Below are 14948 nucleotides of genomic sequence, written 5' to 3'. Positions count from 1 at the left end.
TATTCGTGCGCACACGTGTTTATAGCTAGTAGTTGCCGAGGCAAAAGAGAAAGAAAGGATGAAGACTTCAGTGTGTTGACATGTTGTCATAGGTGTGTGTGAGTTGTATCATCAAGGACAGTTCTGTAGCATGACAAAGAATGTCCGTTTGGGTACGGCACGTGGAAGCAAGTAATAGCTCCAGGGTTATAATCAGGATTTGGTTCTGGGGTTCGGGAAGGAGTGAGTCACTCTCTCAACAACAGCACGTTTCTGCCCTCTTCTTTTCCAATCGACCACACCTGGCCTCTCGCCACCAATGTCACACCGCACAATCCGAACGTCAGCAATACAAAATTCTTTTCAAGAGAAGATGTTCACGACTCTTTTCTCTCTGCTACCCCAGGGAATTTTTCCCTGCTTTTATATCCTCCTATCTAGAAAAAAAAGGAAGAGACAGGAAAAAAAAAAATAGCTTCTCCCATCATGCTCTGCCTTCCCAAGATGCCCTTCGCGTATACAAATGCACTGGCCATCCTTTCCCTCTTCTTTCCCAAAGAGCGATGCAGATACGCCCGGTACATTACTTTTTTTTTCTTCTTTTCTAACCATATACCCCACATTGAAGAGAAGCTTGTTTTGTACATTGACGTGTTGTCGTGTGTGAGTGTGAGTTGTATTGATGTATGTTCTTTAGCATGGAAACAAATGGGAGTTTGAAAAGACCCATAGCTTGTTTGTAGTACTCACGTCCTGCCTCAGGCCATGTCTGCTACCCGGCAGTGTCAGGATCAAAGAGGATTAAAAGTTCATGATTTCGCCTTTTATATACTCGGTCACGTGACTGAGAGCTGGCTTGTGATTGGACAAGCCAGGGAGAAATAGATTTCAAATCTCAAAGTTGAGAGAAGTAGTCTCTGTCTGTTAGTAGTGGCTGCCGGCTACTACACTACACGCTGGCTTTCTCTGATTATCTGAAAGAAACTAGTAAATGGAGATTTTGTTTAATGAAGAGTTGTTATGCAAATATTACATTTACTGCGCTGTTCCTCTTAACTTAAAAATACTTAATTATAACGTTTTCTTTAATAGTTTGTTGCGGATCAGGATATAAATACCCTAAACTCGCTACACGAAAAAATAATGAAACGAATTGAATGAAGGAAACAAAGAACTCAAATGCTGGAATAAAATAAACATGTCGTTTATTTTCTGTTGAGAAATGAAAATCTTGGGTGTACACGTGTTCATTCAACCGTTGACAACTACGCGCGTGGAAGGAAAGGGAAATGCAATAGAGAAACGCGAAGTGGCAAGCCGGCCTGTAGAAAGAGAGGGTTAAGCTCAGTAGAGCGTCACGCACATGTTTGTTTTGATGGACCAAAGTGGAAGGGGAGATAGAGTGAGAAAGTCAATCCAGTTCATGGAGAGAGAAAGTGTATAAAGTGTGCGTGCGCTTATCCCACATTACAGTAGCAGGGAAAGTGACGTTAGGGTGCGCGGTCGGTTCGTCGACTCAACAGGTCGAACGCTGGTCTGGACAAAAAAAGGCAAGTTGACAGGTTGGGTTGACTTTTATACTGAGGTCAGTGTTCTGACTGCGCATGTCTGGCTTTCACTTTAAAGGAAGTGACGTCACAGCTCGGGTGTGTGTGTGTGTGTGTGTGTGCACGTTAGCGTGTGTGTGTGTGTGTGTGTGTGCACATGAATGTGAGTGTGTGTATGAGGCTGTGTATATGCGTGCGTGTGTGTGTGTGTGTGCGTACGTGCGTGTGTACATGTGGGTGTGTATATGGGAGGGAAAACATGTTCGAACAAGTTACTACCTAATAAAATTTCATGTAAAACCGTTGAAAATAAAAGTTAAAACTTAAAAAAAAGACGATAACACTTTTGAAGTCCAAGTTAATGCAAGAAATATTTATTTGTAAAATTTTCACTGATAATTACTTTCAAATAGATATATTTATAAAATACATATATTTATAAATAGGCCAAAATACAAAAATAAAAGTCTACACAATATTTGAAGACCAAACATTTTCTTTAATAATTATCAAATAAATATTTTGGTATCATAATCAGAAGAAAAAAAAACCCTAAATGTAAAGCCAAATTAAAAAAATAAAAATAAAAGCCAAATACGATTTTTTAAGATCGAACTGGGGATTTTTTTGTTAGTTTGTTTTTGCCCAATTCGCGAGAAACGCTGGTTTGGAAACCAGACAAGGCAGCACATATCGATGACGTATGCAAAAGATGCGTTCCCAACCGGAAGCATTACAATTTTCTTAACTTACGCGCATGTGCAGGTGAATGTTAAAGGAAGTATTTGTGTAAAAAGTCACCTTCTTCTTGTAAATAATTGTTAAACTCGAAAAAGATGGAGGAAACTCCCCAAGAGAGACGTCGGAGATCGGCCAGGGAAAGGAAAAGGCGAGAAAGGGCACGGCAGAGTCCGAGCAAGGCGGCCGCTGCCCGAGCCGCGGATGCGCAACGACGAAGATGGGCGTTGTTACATGAAACCGAGTACCAAAGAGAGTTACGACGGAGGAGAGAGCGAGTGAGACAACGGATCAAACGATTGTTTGCCACGCCAGAAGAAATCGAAGCGAGGAGGAAACGAGAAAGAGAAACTACAGCTGCAAGACGAAAGAATTGGACACCAGAAGAAAAAGAAGAAAAAAGGAGGAGAGACAGAGAAAGAAATGCTTATAAAAGATTTCTTCGACAACAAAACACGGTAAGTCTCGTATGTGTTTATTGTATTGTTTACAAATCTGTCATCGTCACGCCTGACTCCTAAAAATATCTGATATCTTTTCATATTTTCCTTGAGAGAAATCAGAGCAATTTTAGCTTTATCTATACAATTGTGTTTATAAAAAAAATTCAAAATGGCGGACAAAGTCCGATAACTGAATTTTCCTAAAAAAAACAAAAACAACTTGTCAAAAATTAAAAATTCTCTTTTTGAGGACTACTGATTATTATTTGCTTATTAACTAATATATATAATATATATATATATATATATATATATAATATATATATATAATTCTAATAAATATTATACAATATTATAACCGGAAGCTTAAACTACTATTTTTGTCTAATAACTACAGGTATGTCTAATTTAATTAAAGCTCTTTCAACATTTTTTTTTTTATAATACAAGAGTATTTTTTGTATTGTGAAAATCTTTTTATTTATTTATTTACTTGGTGGACCTGAACGAGAATCACCCCCTCCCATAATTTTTAGTATGTAGTATACTTTTCGGAGATTGGGGAGGGTGTTTATTCCGAAAGCCGTTCTTAACATGGGAGGTTGGGGGTATATATACTACGCTGGATTAGGTCGAACTACAAAATATCTGTTAATATTATAGGGAGGGGGTGATTCTCGTTCAGATCCACCATTTATTTTTACAACTTGTCAATTTAATTGTTTGTATAAAATGCCCGACTGTTTTCGTAGAACGTTTTACGAAAACGACCCGAAATCAATGCTAAGAATGTTCGGATGAAGTCGAAAATGTTTTTCTTTGGTTTACAAGTTTTATTTTATTTATTTTGTTTTTACGAAGAACCAGAGGTGCTAGTGCAGAGAGTGATCCGCACTATTTTTTAAATCGTATTTCCAAGTTTAATTAAAGTTTTTATGGTATGTTTTTTTTTTTTTTTTTTTTTTTTTTTAAATTCAATTGTAAGGTTGAAGTATAGAATAAGTACAAAACACCCTCCCCTCCCCATGTTAAAAATGGCTTTTTAAATAATAACGTTATTATTTACGTCCGGCTTGGTTTTTCAACTCGTATTCAAATGAAAAATTAGTACTTGTAAAGGAATAGACACTCGAGAAGAATTTAATGTAGATTCCCGTGTTTTTACGTCAAATTTCGAGTTTAGTCGAGATTAGCAGACGATTTCGCTATTTTTATTTTTTTTTTTTCTGATTTTCCTATAAATCTAGGTACATGCAAAATGGCTGATTCCCTAAATGTATAAACATTTTGATCCCTCCTTTTACTCACGAATTCGCCAAAATTTAAGAAATCCACTCATTTTAGTGAAATTTTCAGTATTTATTAACTATCACGGAGTTTAAACAACTCATAATTTTTTTTTTTTTTTTTTTTTTTTTAGTGAAAATTTATTTTGTGCAATTAAAAAACGCCTTTGTTAAAATGGTACACTTGCAGAATTTCCTCGGGATTTTCCGTTAATTATGTTTAGGGCTCGCTCGACCAGCAGTCACTGAATTAATCCGAGCGTTGTTAAAAATGTTGAAACGCTAAATGGACATATTTTGCATAAAAAAATATTTTTTATTTTTTGGATGATGGGGAAGGGGCGTTTTTTTTCTTTTTTTTTTTTTTAACATTTGTTGACAAAAAGTAATTTGTAAATTTTCTTGGAAAAAATCACTATCAGAGACATAAGTTGAAGGGATACTATGTACTTATGCATGTCAGTACAGTTGAAGTAGGAACCCAGAAGGGAATTCCAAAGTCTATCAGTTCTGAGGAAGAAACTATTAGAAGTAGAAGGCTTTCTTACATCTAGGGATCTCTGTGTAGGACTGTAGGGGTGAGACTTTGCTGTTTGTCAGGGGTATTTACGTTTAGGTGGTACTAAGGGCTTGTAGTTCGTCAAAGCATCCACCATTAAAATACTTGTAAAAAACGAAGAGGGATGCAACATTTCATCGATGGGACAGAAGTTGAAGTTTATATGACCTTTCAGGACCTATCGGGTTGGTGACTGTTTTGAACCCTGTCCAGGAGTGAGAGAGACTAGTATCAGACGCACCGGTCCAAATGTGACAACAATACTCCATACATGGGCGAATGGTGACCAGGATACTTTCAGGTGGAAGTAACTTTCTAGCACGGTAAAGAGAGCCCACCTTCTTTGTAACAGTCTTGGCAATGTTTGCGATGTATCTGTTACAACTCTTGTTCCCTGTAAACGTTAAGTCAAGGAGTTTGAACAAAGTATTTTCAGGTAATGCATCTTTAGCCAAAGCTATTGGTGGTTGAGAAGGTCCCTTGTAATTATTAAAGGAAACAAGCTTTGTCTTGGCAGCATTGAATGTTACCATCCATTCTTGACTCCATTCCACTACAGACTGGAGGTTAGCATTAGCACTTAGCGAGCTGTTTATCTGTTAATTTCTATAAAAGTATACATTTTAAAGAAATTTCCGCACAATTAATAATTATCAAATATTTACATATTATACATGAAAATAATTCTGAAACTATTATCTATATGAAAATGGATGATGTATGCCGATTTATCTTATTAATTTGAAATATTCTTCATCAACTGCGCTCGGTCGTAACTTTGCTTCTTGTGGTCGTAAAAATAAAAATCAAACACCAGTAGAGATGAACTTCTTTGTTTATATAGCTTGTAAAATTCCAGCCATATCCAATCAAATTTAACCCCACGCATATGTATCCAAATGTAGCATATAAAATGTAAACATTGAAAAAAATAGTTTCCCTTTTTGTTATTTTTTACCGTTTTTTTTTTTTTTTTTTTTTTTTTTTTTCATTTTTAACTTGGAGCATAAAAATATTGAACGCATAAAAGAAAAATAAATTAACATCATTGGAATGCTTATTTTATTCTCTTTCCATCAATGTAATTCTTTTAACAATTACCCCACAAATAATAAAGATATGACTTGTTGAAGCACATTAGGTATGTAATATTGCCGCTGACCACAAAAATACAGTATACGCTTGTAATGCTAATATAACCAATGAATTAAACACCTATTGATTATTACCAAATATATAATATAAAACAAGAGTTACAATTAATATCTAATGCCAATGTAGTTCTTGGCTATACACAAAAACACCCCAAAAACGGCTTCTACCAAATCCAGGTATATACACCATAGGCTAATGTGTGAACATTGATACTTTATAGTTTCTGTAGATTTCTTGGTAGAAAAGTGTTAGAAGCAATTTTTGCCCACAATAATTAACATAGGTATTTACAATTAAACATTTTTTTTAATAAGTGCTGAATTTGCTATTTTAAAATTGCCAATAGTCATTTTTTATGCTAGTCAGTATGACATCCAAGTACCCCAACCAGAAAAAAATTTGCAGCATTTTTTGTGGTTTTATGTCTGGTTGAGTCTTCTCTACATCATACTAAAAGTTGGGCAAGATCCATGTTTTCAGGGTCAATCTTTCATATATATCTAAGGTTACCCTTGCCCCCTTTCCTCAGCCACTTTTACAGAGTGGGCCAATAAATGCAGCAATTTCAGTATGGATTCCAGATTATATGTGCATTCGCTACTAAAACTTGGCCCACTTTGAGATGAGAGGAGGATATATATATTTTTTTTTTTTCTTTTTTTTTTTTTTTTTTTGATGCACCTTTGTAGTGTTGCACTCAACCAGATTCACATACAGGTATATACTAATACGCTGCGTATATATATATAAATTTTCAAGGTAAAACATAATTCAGCCAACACAGAAGCCTGTCCTTTATGTGAATTAGCTTTAGATGGTGAAGAGATTCTAGTGGTTTGAGAAAAACAAGCTGAAGGCATCAACTGTGCAAGCATCAAAAGAGGTCTGAAAGTCCAGGTTGAAGCAGGAACTAGTGTTCATAAAATGTGTTGGGTAAACCACATCAAAAGGACATAGCTACTGCCTCACAAGGGTGATTCTGGTTGAAGTGAAAAGGAGCACTCGTTTCTCTGGGATCATATGACAGAACTATTGCTACAAAGAAAGGTCCAAAATGAAAAAGTGACAAAAAAAAAATTCTCTATATGAAAACAGATGCATTTGTTTGAACTATATTGGTCTATTGTAAAACCAGAGGGGATGAGTGGACCACTGCTGTAGAAAGCCAGATTGAACACTTTGGTGGTGATCTTCATACAGCACACCGTGTTCACCACCAGTCATGTAGCATCAACTTCCATACAATGCAGAATATTCCAAGACAATTCATATCAGCTGAATCCACCAAATGACAAAAGTGGAAGACTAAAGACAGCAATCATGATGAGGCATTCGAGAGCATTTGTGAGTTCTTAGAGGAAACTATGAAGAACAGCTAACGATATTGGACCAACCTTGTCATTAAAATGAGAGAATACTTGCATGAACGCAGCAGCCAATACTGGGCTGGTCTTGGCTTTGATCTTGTGATCGAGCAGACACTAATGTGCACACTCAAAAGCGGGGGGGGGGGTCCAAACACGAGAGAACTGTTTGAGCCATGTCAGCTACTTTACAACCTAGCCATGCAAGATCTTACTGAAAGAAGTTATGTAACAAGTTAACAACATAAGGAGTAGTCTGCCTATCAGTTGAAAAGAGATGAGATAGATTTCAGAAAAGCTGCGAAAACTAGACAGTGTTAGTTTTCAACTGAAATCAGTACACAATCACACAAATTAACGCTAATGAAGACGTCACTGTGAAAGATCTCTTTGAAATTGGAAGAAACATAAAAGAAATGGATGGACAATCGATGTTCTCTTACTCTCACAAATGAAGTTTGAATGCAAAGACTCTAGTATCCAGCAAGAACGTGAAAGTGTCTGCGGATTGTAGCATTGACCAGCACTCCTGTTTCTCATAGTCTCTCAGATGAGAAATCTTTGGCTAAATGATGTCCTGTCCTATTAACCGTGTCTATACCTGATGTCTTTGAGGGAAAAGGCATCTTGCATCAGGCGGACAAACCACAACTTGCTAAAGCAATCAGAAACTACATTAAAACAAAATCAGACAGTGATGTGCAGTAAACTGTTCCAGTCAAAGAGCACAATATACTAAATGGAGGATTTCTTCTTCACTGTGTGAAATACAGTTCGATAGCATAGATGTCAACGAATGATTTAAGTATGTGTTTTGGGAGATCACTGATGTAGATCAGGAAGAGAGTTGGGCCCAGGATGGACCCCTAAGGTGTTAATGTAGACATTGGTTACCTCCCTTGCTTCAGTTACATGGTTACCTCCCTTGCTTGTGGTGATATAAATAGGAGTCGGCCATCTTGATTTAGTGAGTTCGTTCGTACAGTTTAGACAGACTACAAGTGTCTCAACAAATGGTAGCAGAGATATCCCTCTGTGTGCGACAAAACGAAAAAAAAAAAAAAAAAAAAATTTTTTTTTTTTTGTACAGCTTGTCTGTAGCACTAGACAGATCGGATATCGGATATGGCAACTTCGAACAAACAACCTCCATTGTTGGAGGGGGAGGATGTTTACGAGAACTGGAAACAAGACGTTGAAATGTGGTCGTTGTTCACGGATCTTTCTGAGGAAAAAAAAGGGCCAGCAGTGTTTTTGACGCTACCACCGAATATTAGAGAATGTGTCCGTGAATTGCCAACAAGTGACATCGGCGGACGAGATGGCTTGAAGATCTTAATAAAGAAACTGGATGACATATATTTAAAGGATGAACACACGCGCGCTTACATGACTTTTAAGGAATTTTACACTTATAAAAGACCGTCAGGTACCAGTATAAATGACTTTCTTGTTCGTTATGAGTTTTTGTACCAAAGATTAAAAAAATTCTACATTATTCTACCGGAAGGAGTGCAAGCTTTTCTTGTTTTGAACGCGGTTAACATATCGGAAGAGAACGAAAAATTAGCGCGGACAACGTGTTCTGTTTTGACGTATCAAAACATGAAGGAATCGATAAAGAAAGTATTTGGTGACATTTATCGTGATGAAAATGTACCGGCAGTGAAATCAGAGCCCGAAATCGTCAACTATAATTATTCTAAACCGGGTAACAACAAAAGGCGTTTTCGTCGAGGACAATCTAATCCATGTGACCGAAGTGGAAACGTGTTGTTGTGTTACAAATGTCAGTCTCCGAACCATCTAATTAGAGAGTGTCCTAGAAATACGCCCAGGTTTACGGAAGCGACAGAACAAATACACATTACGTTGTTCATTCAAGAAAATATTTATTTGAACAGTACAAATGAAAAAATCTCAAATCTTGTAAAGGAAACATTTGGAATGGCAGTCTTGGATTCTGCTTGTACTCGCACACTGGCTGGCGAAGTGTGGCTTGATGTTTATTTAGATACTTTAAATGAAAGTGACCTGCAACTAGTGAAGTATACGAACTCAGACCGGAGTTTTTGTTTTGGTGATGGAGTGGCTGTCACAGCAATTAAAGTTGCTAAATTTCCGGTTACACTCGGAGGTATAAGAGTTTATATCGAAGCAGATATTGTGAAAAACGACTTGCCTCTTCTATTAAGTCACAAATCAATGAAGACAGCAGGAATAGTGCTAGATTTCCGGAAAGATATGTGCTGGATTTTTGATAAATGTATTGAACTAAAGACCACAACTTCAGGGCACTATTGTCTCCCCTTAACAAATAAGTTGTTGGATCATAGTGGTACTAAGAACATTGTATTACATGTTCAGAATTTTGGTCAGTGTTCTTTCACAGAAAAAAAAAAAAAAGCAGAAAAACTTCGACAGTTTGCTCATGCCTCGAAGGAAAAACTTGTTTCCTTGGTTAAAAAAAGTGGCAAATTCAATGACAAGGAATTTATAAAGGCGATTGAGGAGGTTTGTGAAAACTGTCAAATTTGCCTTAGATTTAAAAAAAACTCCACTGCGACCGGTTGTGGGATTGCCTCTTGGCAATAGATTTAATCACACAGTTTGCATGGATTTGAAAGAGTTCATCCACAATGAGGTGTGGATACTACATTTCATTGATGCCGCTACCAGGTATTCAGCGGCAACATTGATCAAAACAAAGAAGAAGGAGGAGATCATCAAAAACATCTTTATGATGTGGATTACCTATTTCGGATCTCCTGTTCGTTTTCTGAGTGATAATGGGGGTGAATTCAACAACGAACACTATAGACAGATGAATGAAAAACTCAACATAGAGACCTGTACTACTGCCGCAGAAAGTCCATTCAGCAATGGTACTGTAGAACGTCATAATTTGATAGTTGCTGAGGCAATGAAAAAAACAATTGACGATGAGAAGTGTGAACCTGAAATTGCCTTGGCATGGGCTATTTGTGCAAAAAATGCCCTCCTCAATTACTCTGGACACAGTCCAAATGAACTTGTATTCGGTTTCAATGTAAATACACCCTCAATTCTGACAGACCAGTTACCTGCTATGGAGTCCTCTACTACAAGTGACATGGTGAGAAAAAATTTAAATGCTCTCCATAGTGCAAGGAGAAACTTTTTGGAAGCTGAGTCCAGTGAGAGAATTAGGAGAGCTCTCAGGTCTAATGTCAGAACTTATGCTGATGAAGATTATGCTACCGGAGACCAAATCTATTATCGGAGGCAGGGTTTTAAAGGATGGCGTGGTCCAGCAAAAGTGTTAGGCAGAGAAGGCCAGTTTGTCTTAATCAGACATGGCGGAGCATTTTATAAGATGCATCCGTGCCAATTGATGAAAGTGAATAAAAACAACGAAAAAAGAACAAAAAAAGCTGAAATGCTGGGAAACACTACAGAAGGGAAGAATGAATACCTTTCAGTTGAGGAGGAGAAGTTGCAGAATCAAGTGGTAGAAAGTGAAGATATAGACAGAGAAGAAGTTGTTGATAGTTCTACCAGTTTAAGAGATAAGACTGAAAAACCTGGCCGAAATAAGACCATAACTTATAAAATAAATGGAAGTGGGGAGTGGAAGAAAGGAAAGGTTATGTCAGTACAGCCTAAATCAACTGGCAAATATAGTCATTGGATCAATATAGAACCTGAGAATGAAAACGAGGATCAAGTTTGTATCAACTGGAATCATATTGATCATTGGAGAGAAGTGCCCCAATATACTGAACAGGAAAATGTAGTCCTGCTCACCGCTGAACAAGAGCAGTCGAAAGCTGTAATGGATGCCAAGCATAAAGAAATAAAAAACATGAACACCTATGAAGTATTTGAATGTGTGCCATACACAGGTCAAAAAACAATATCCACAAGATGGGTGATTACTGAAAAATTCAAGGATAATCAGAAAACAATGAAAGCTCGCCTTGTAGCACGAGGCTATGAAGAAAATAGTAATCTGAAAACGGACTCCCCAACATGTAGCCGTGAAGCTATGCGAATGGTCATGCTAACCGCATCAATAAAGAATTGGATGCTGCAGACCATAGATTTTACCTCAGCCTTTTTGCAAGGTGGTATTTTAGAGAGAGATGTGTACCTGAGGCCACCATCTGATGTTTGTCCTAAATCTCAAGTGTGGAAATTAAAAAGATGCATCTATGGATTGAATGATGCTCCACGGGCATGGTACAAGAGAGTTACTCAGGCTTTGATTGAATTAAAAGGAGAAGCAAGTGCTTATGATAATGCATTGTTTTTGTGGCATGATATTAAAGGAAATTTGATTGGAATTCTTGCTATGCACGTGGATGATTTTGTTTTCTGTGGAAACACAGAGTTTGAAAGGGATGTGATTGCAACATTGAAAGAAAAATTTAAGGTGGGATCTCATGAAAGTGGAACATTCAAATATGTTGGACTGAATGTTAATCAACAGGAAAATGGGATCACTGTAGAACAAGATCTATATGTATCTTCCATATCTCCAATAGAAATAAGCAAAGGGAGGATACTGAGGAAAAATGATGAACTGAATGAAGAAGAAAAGCATGAGTTGAAGAGACTTGCAGGTCAGATGATGTGGGTTTCAACTCAAACACGCCCTGATATAGCTTTTGATGTGTGTAAAATGAGCAACACTGGAAAGCATCCCAAAGTAAAAGCCTTATTTGAGGCGAATAAAGCCTTATCAAAATTGAAATCCAAGAAGGGTTCTATAACATTTCCAAAATTGGGAAAGCCCTCAGATTTACACATTTTGTGTTATACTGATGCCTCTTATGCCAGTCTGGAAGATGGATCTTCACAGGGTGGTTTTGTTGTCTTTATTGGAGGAAGTACTGACAAAATGGCCCCCATGTGTTGGGCGTCAAAGAAATTGGACAGAGTGACAAAAAGCCCATTGGCCTCAGAGACTCTTGCTCTGAATGAGGGAGCTGATGCTGGTGTTTTGACTGCGGTTATGATACAAGAGGTATTTCAGTTATCTAAATTGCCAGACGTTCTCTGCAAGACAGATAATGCATCACTTGTGGAGACATTGAATTCCAACAATCTGGTAAGCGATCGACGATTGAGAATAGATGTAGCAAGGCTGAAGGAAATGAAGAGTAGAGGAGAGATACAGATAGAATGGATCAGGGGTTGTGATCAGGTGTCTGATTGTTTGACCAAGGCAGGAGCTTCGTCTGAGCTTCTAAGGGACTTGTTAAATCAGAAATAAATTATTCACTTGAGGACAGCAGCAATGTTAATGTAGACATTGGTTACCTCCCTTGCTTCAGTTACATGGTTACCTCCCTTGCTTGTGGTGATATAAATAGGAGTCGGCCATCTTGATTTAGTGAGTTCGTTCGTACAGTTTAGACAGACTACAAGTGTCTCAACATAAGGGACTCCAGCATTAATACTGTGGACCTCTGATTTCTGCCCATCAACCACTACTCTTATGAACCTATCAGAGAGAAATAATTTAATGATTGAGAAAACATTTCCAGTTATACCGTAGCTGGAAATCTTGTGAAGTAGGCCCTTACGCTATACCTTATCGAAGGCCCTTGATATGTCAAGAGCAATTGCCCTAGAAAGGAAGCCTTTGTCAAGAGATTTACTAATCCTATGAGATCTATAGAACTGGCAGAATGGAAACCATATTGCATGCTGTTGAGACACTTGTAGTCTGTCTAAACTGTACGAACGAACTGACTAAACCAAGATGGCCGACTCCTATTTATATCACCACAAGCAAGGGAGGTAACCATGTAACTGAAGCAAGGGAGGTAACCAATGTCTACATTAACATTGCTGCTGTCCTCAAGTGAATAATTTATTTCTGATTTAACAAGTCCCTTAGAAGCTCAGACGAAGCTCCTGCCTTGGTCAAACAATCAGAGACCTGATCACAACCCCTGATCCATTCTATCTGTATCTCTCCTCTACTCTTCATTTCCTTCAGCCTTGCTACATCTATTCTCAATCGTCGATCGCTTACCAGATTGTTGGAATTCAATGTCTCCACAAGTGATGCATTATCTGTCTTGCAGAGAACGTCTGGCAATTTAGATAACTGAAATACCTCTTGCATCATAACCGCAGTCAAAACACCAGCATCAGCTCCCTCATTCAGAGCAAGAGTCTCTGAGGCCAATGGGCTTTTTGTCACTCTGTCCAATTTCTTTGACGCCCAACACATGGGGGCCATTTTGTCAGTACTTCCTCCAATAAAGACAACAAAACCACCCTGTGAAGATCCATCTTCCAGACTGGCATAAGAGGCATCAGTATAACACAAAATGTGTAAATCTGAGGGCTTTCCCAATTTTGGAAATGTTATAGAACCCTTCTTGGATTTCAATTTTGATAAGGCTTTATTCGCCTCAAATAAGGCTTTTACTTTGGGATGCTTTCCAGTGTTGCTCATTTTACACACATCAAAAGCTATATCAGGGCGTGTTTGAGTTGAAACCCACATCATCTGACCTGCAAGTCTCTTCAACTCATGCTTTTCTTCTTCATTCAGTTCATCATTTTTCCTCAGTATCCTCCCTTTGCTTATTTCTATTGGAGATATGGAAGATACATATAGATCTTGTTCTACAGTGATGAGATCCCACCTTAAATTTTTCTTTCAATGTTGCAATCACATCCCTTTCAAACTCTGTGTTTCCACAGAAAACAAAATCATCCACGTGCATAGCAAGAATTCCAGTCAAATTTCCTTTAATATCATGCCACAAAAACAATGCATTATCATAAGCACTTGCTACTCCTTTTAATTCAATCAAAGCCTGAGTAACTCTCTTGTACCATGCCCGTGGAGCATCATTCAATCCATAGATGCATCTTTTTAATTTCCACACTTGAGATTTAGGACAAACATCAGATGGTGGCCTCAGGTACACATCTCTCTCTAAAATACCACCTTGCAAAAAGGCTGAGGTAAAATCTATGGTCTGCAGCATCCAATTCTTTATTGATGCGGTTAGCATGACCATTCGCATAGCTTCACGGCTACATGTTGGGGAGTCCGTTTTCAGATTACTATTTTCTTCATAGCCTCGTGCTACAAGGCGAGCTTTCATTGTTTTCTGATTATCCTTGAATTTTTCAGTAATCACCCATCTTGTGGATATTGTTTTTTGACCTGTGTATGGCACACATTCAAATACTTCATAGGTGTTCATGTTTTTTATTTCTTTATGCTTGGCATCCATTACAGCTTTCGACTGCTCTTGTTCAGCGGTGAGCAGGACTACATTTTCCTGTTCAGTATATTGGGGCACTTCTCTCCAATGATCAATATGATTCCAGTTGATACAAACTTGATCCTCGTTTTCATTCTCAGGTTCTATATTGATCCAATGACTATATTTGCCAGTTGATTTAGGCTGTACTGACATAACCTTTCCTTTCTTCCACTCCCCACTTCCATTTATTTTATAAGTTATGGTCTTATTTCGGCCAGGTTTTTCAGTCTTATCTCTTAAACTGGTAGAACTATCAACAACTTCTTCTTTGTCTATATCTTCACTTTCTACCACTTGATTCTGCAACTCCTCCTCCTCAACTGAAAGGTATTCATTCTTCCCTTCTGTAGTGTTTCCCAGCATTTCAGCTTTTTTTGTTCTTTTTTCGTTGTTTTTATTCACTTTCATCAATTGGCACGGATGCATCCTATAAAATGCTCCGCCATGTCTGATTAAGACAAACTGGCCTTCTCTGCCTAACACTTTTGCTGGACCACGCCATCCTTTAAAACCCTGCCTCCGATAATAGATTTGGTCTCCGGTAGCATAATCTTCATCAGCATAAGTTCTGACATTAGACCTGAGAGCTCTCCTAAT

The 14948-nt window shown here is 37.8% G+C and overlaps 1 protein-coding gene across 1 annotated transcript in view; it reads left to right on the top strand.

The window, feature by feature from the left end:
* Positions 1 to 2231: 2231 nt before the first annotated feature.
* LOC145303502 (uncharacterized) overlaps positions 2232 to 14948 on the top strand; it is a 37113-nt gene continuing 24396 nt past the window's right edge. Inside the window, exon 1 of the mRNA XM_080144931.1 lies at positions 2232 to 2722. Coding sequence (XP_080001057.1) covers positions 2363 to 2722 — 360 coding nt within the window. The 5' untranslated portion in view covers positions 2232 to 2362. The remainder of the gene's footprint in view (positions 2723 to 14948) is intronic.

This window comes from Euprymna scolopes, chromosome 19, assembly GCF_053919585.1.
Source record: "Euprymna scolopes isolate OS-2025 chromosome 19, ASM5391958v1, whole genome shotgun sequence".
Lineage (NCBI taxonomy): Eukaryota > Metazoa > Mollusca > Cephalopoda > Sepiida > Sepiolidae > Euprymna > Euprymna scolopes.
Note: the sequence above shows the minus strand (reverse complement) of the source record. Positions and strands in the feature narration are given on the sequence as shown.